The following is a 2,206-nucleotide window of genomic DNA, read 5'->3' on the forward strand; positions in this document are numbered from 1 at the left end:
CTGTCTCCTCTCTCCCAGCCACTCTGAACCAGCGGCTCATGTAGAACCACGTAGCAGCAGCAGGCTTTGGATTCTAACCAGCGGCAGCAGCGGCCGAACCGGACATGGACCTCTTTGAATTCGACTTTTTCAGGGACTGGGAGCTGGAGCAGCCGTGGTGAGTCCCGCACGCCGCTTTGTTTTGATTTTTGCTCCTGTGTTAACAGCCACGCATCTGTGCGTGTTCAGTGCTGAATGGGATGGGTGGAAAGAAAGCTGGAGGTCAGAACCCAGTTTGTGTTTTTCTATTTTCATTTATTTATTATTGTCTCTGTGAGGAGGCGGGGAAAGTGAGTGGACTAAAAGAAAAGAAAAAACGCCTTTGTTGTGTCACCGTCCGAGCTGCCGTTGTTACCGGCGGAGGCACGCGCGTTCAGCTGAGGGCTCCGCTCCTCGCGGCGCCTTTGTGACATCAGAGATGCAGAGAGAGCGATGAATGAAAAGGGCAGCGCATCATCCAAGTTAGTCAGCTGTTGGTGATCAGTTCTGCCCTTCACTAATTAATAGTGATAATGCTGCGGTCAGGTTAGTGTCTGATTAGTGAGTTGCTGCACCACAGGTGTTGTTGTGATTTATGGGATGTTCTCTGTTCCACGCGCGGCCGTGAAGGCTTAATGACAGAGCAGGGATGATTTATGGGATGTCCATGTGTTGCTTATCAATCACTGTTAGGCTTTTATTTAATACCTACATTAGATTGACTTTATCTGCATCAGGGTGAGCCTAAAATCACCTTTTCACTGTCGGTGAGATTCACAATAAAACGGCCCAGTTTTTAAAGAATACTGTTTAAAAAAACAACAGAGTCCCAGAGGTTCTCTATCCACGATTAAATTGTCAAAGTTAACTGTAATTTCAGACTTTAAAGTCCATTAACTACTCAAACAACTATAGGAAGTAGGAAAGGAATAAATGAAGGAAAAAATATGAAAAAAATGAATGTGGAAAGAGAATGATGAAGGCGCAGGAGAAAGAAGGAATTAAAGAAAAGATTTTTAAAATTAGGAAAGAAATGAAAAGAAGAGAGAAAGGGAACTTTAAAAAGTACAGAAAGAAAGACAGAAAGAAAAGATAAATTGGATCAATGAAGTATAGATAAAGGAATCACAGAGGAAGGAAGGAAGGAAGAAAGGAAGGAAGGAAGGAAGGTTCTAAGGGAGGGAAAGAAAAGAAGGACAAAGGGAAAAAAAAACAAAATTAAAAAAATGTAGACATGACATAAGGGAAGAAAGCAGGACAAAAGAAAAAGAAAGAAGGAAAAAATACACGGGGGCAAGAAAGGGAATAAGGAACAACAAAGAAAGGAAAAGAAATCAAGAAAAGAGGGTGAAAGGAGGAAGGATTTAGAGGACCGAAAGAATATAAGGAAGACGGATAATAAAATGTAAGAAAAAATATGGAAATAGGGGAAGAAAGGAAAGAAATAAACAAATGGAGAAAGCAGAAAAAGAGAAAAAAGGGAAAAGAAGAAATAAACAAGGAAGGATGGAAGGAACTAAGGAAGAAAGGAAAGAAGGAAGGACACAACACTTAAATGAAAGAATACTGAATCAAGTCTGTAAATATATTCATTATTCCATCTTCCCCACCATACTAACTCAGATGTAGAAAAACAGAAATCAGATTCTAGACTCTGCTGTTTTCCTCCATGAACATGAGCTGATAAATAGATGTCCATTGCATAGATTCTAGATGGAAGCTGTGAACTTCTAGACAGCATCAGTCAGGGCCTCATCTGTTCCGCTCCTCTGCGGTTCGCCATCGCTTTATGCTACGCTGCTCAGCGGAGTCATTTTGTGCACAGCGGAGGACATGAGAACAAAGACCCACATGGAGAGAAGAGCTTTTCTTTAAACACTCAGGAGGCCAGAATCTGCTGCAGCTTCACAGACGTTTCAAAGGTCTGAGGCGTTGAACGCATCTCTGATTCTCTGCAGGATCGTCCTCCTGGGTGCAGCAGGATGATCAGCCGTTACCTGTTCCAACACTGTCAGCTTTTGTCACATCTTCAATATTTCAATCTTATCTTATTGAGAATATATTAAATATTACAGTTGAAACGTCCATCAGGTGGTGCTAAGTTTACAGCATTGACACGGTTTCACATCTGCTGATCATCAATCAATGAATGCACCTCTACATTTCACAGACCATCTTTATCTGGTTC

General features: G+C 41.7%; 1 protein-coding gene across 1 annotated transcript in view; it reads left to right on the forward strand.

Moving 5' to 3' along the window:
- The window catches only part of LOC107093840 (AF4/FMR2 family member 2-like), a 297,213-nt gene continuing 295,007 nt past the window's right edge, over nt 1-2,206 (forward strand). Inside the window, exon 1 of the mRNA XM_015389141.1 lies at nt 1-157. Coding sequence (XP_015244627.1) covers nt 105-157 — 53 coding nt within the window. The 5' untranslated portion in view covers nt 1-104. The remainder of the gene's footprint in view (nt 158-2,206) is intronic.

The sequence above is a fragment of the Cyprinodon variegatus genome, unplaced genomic scaffold (genome assembly GCF_000732505.1).
Source record: "Cyprinodon variegatus isolate N-32 unplaced genomic scaffold, C_variegatus-1.0 Scaffold449, whole genome shotgun sequence".
NCBI lineage: Eukaryota > Metazoa > Chordata > Actinopteri > Cyprinodontiformes > Cyprinodontidae > Cyprinodon > Cyprinodon variegatus.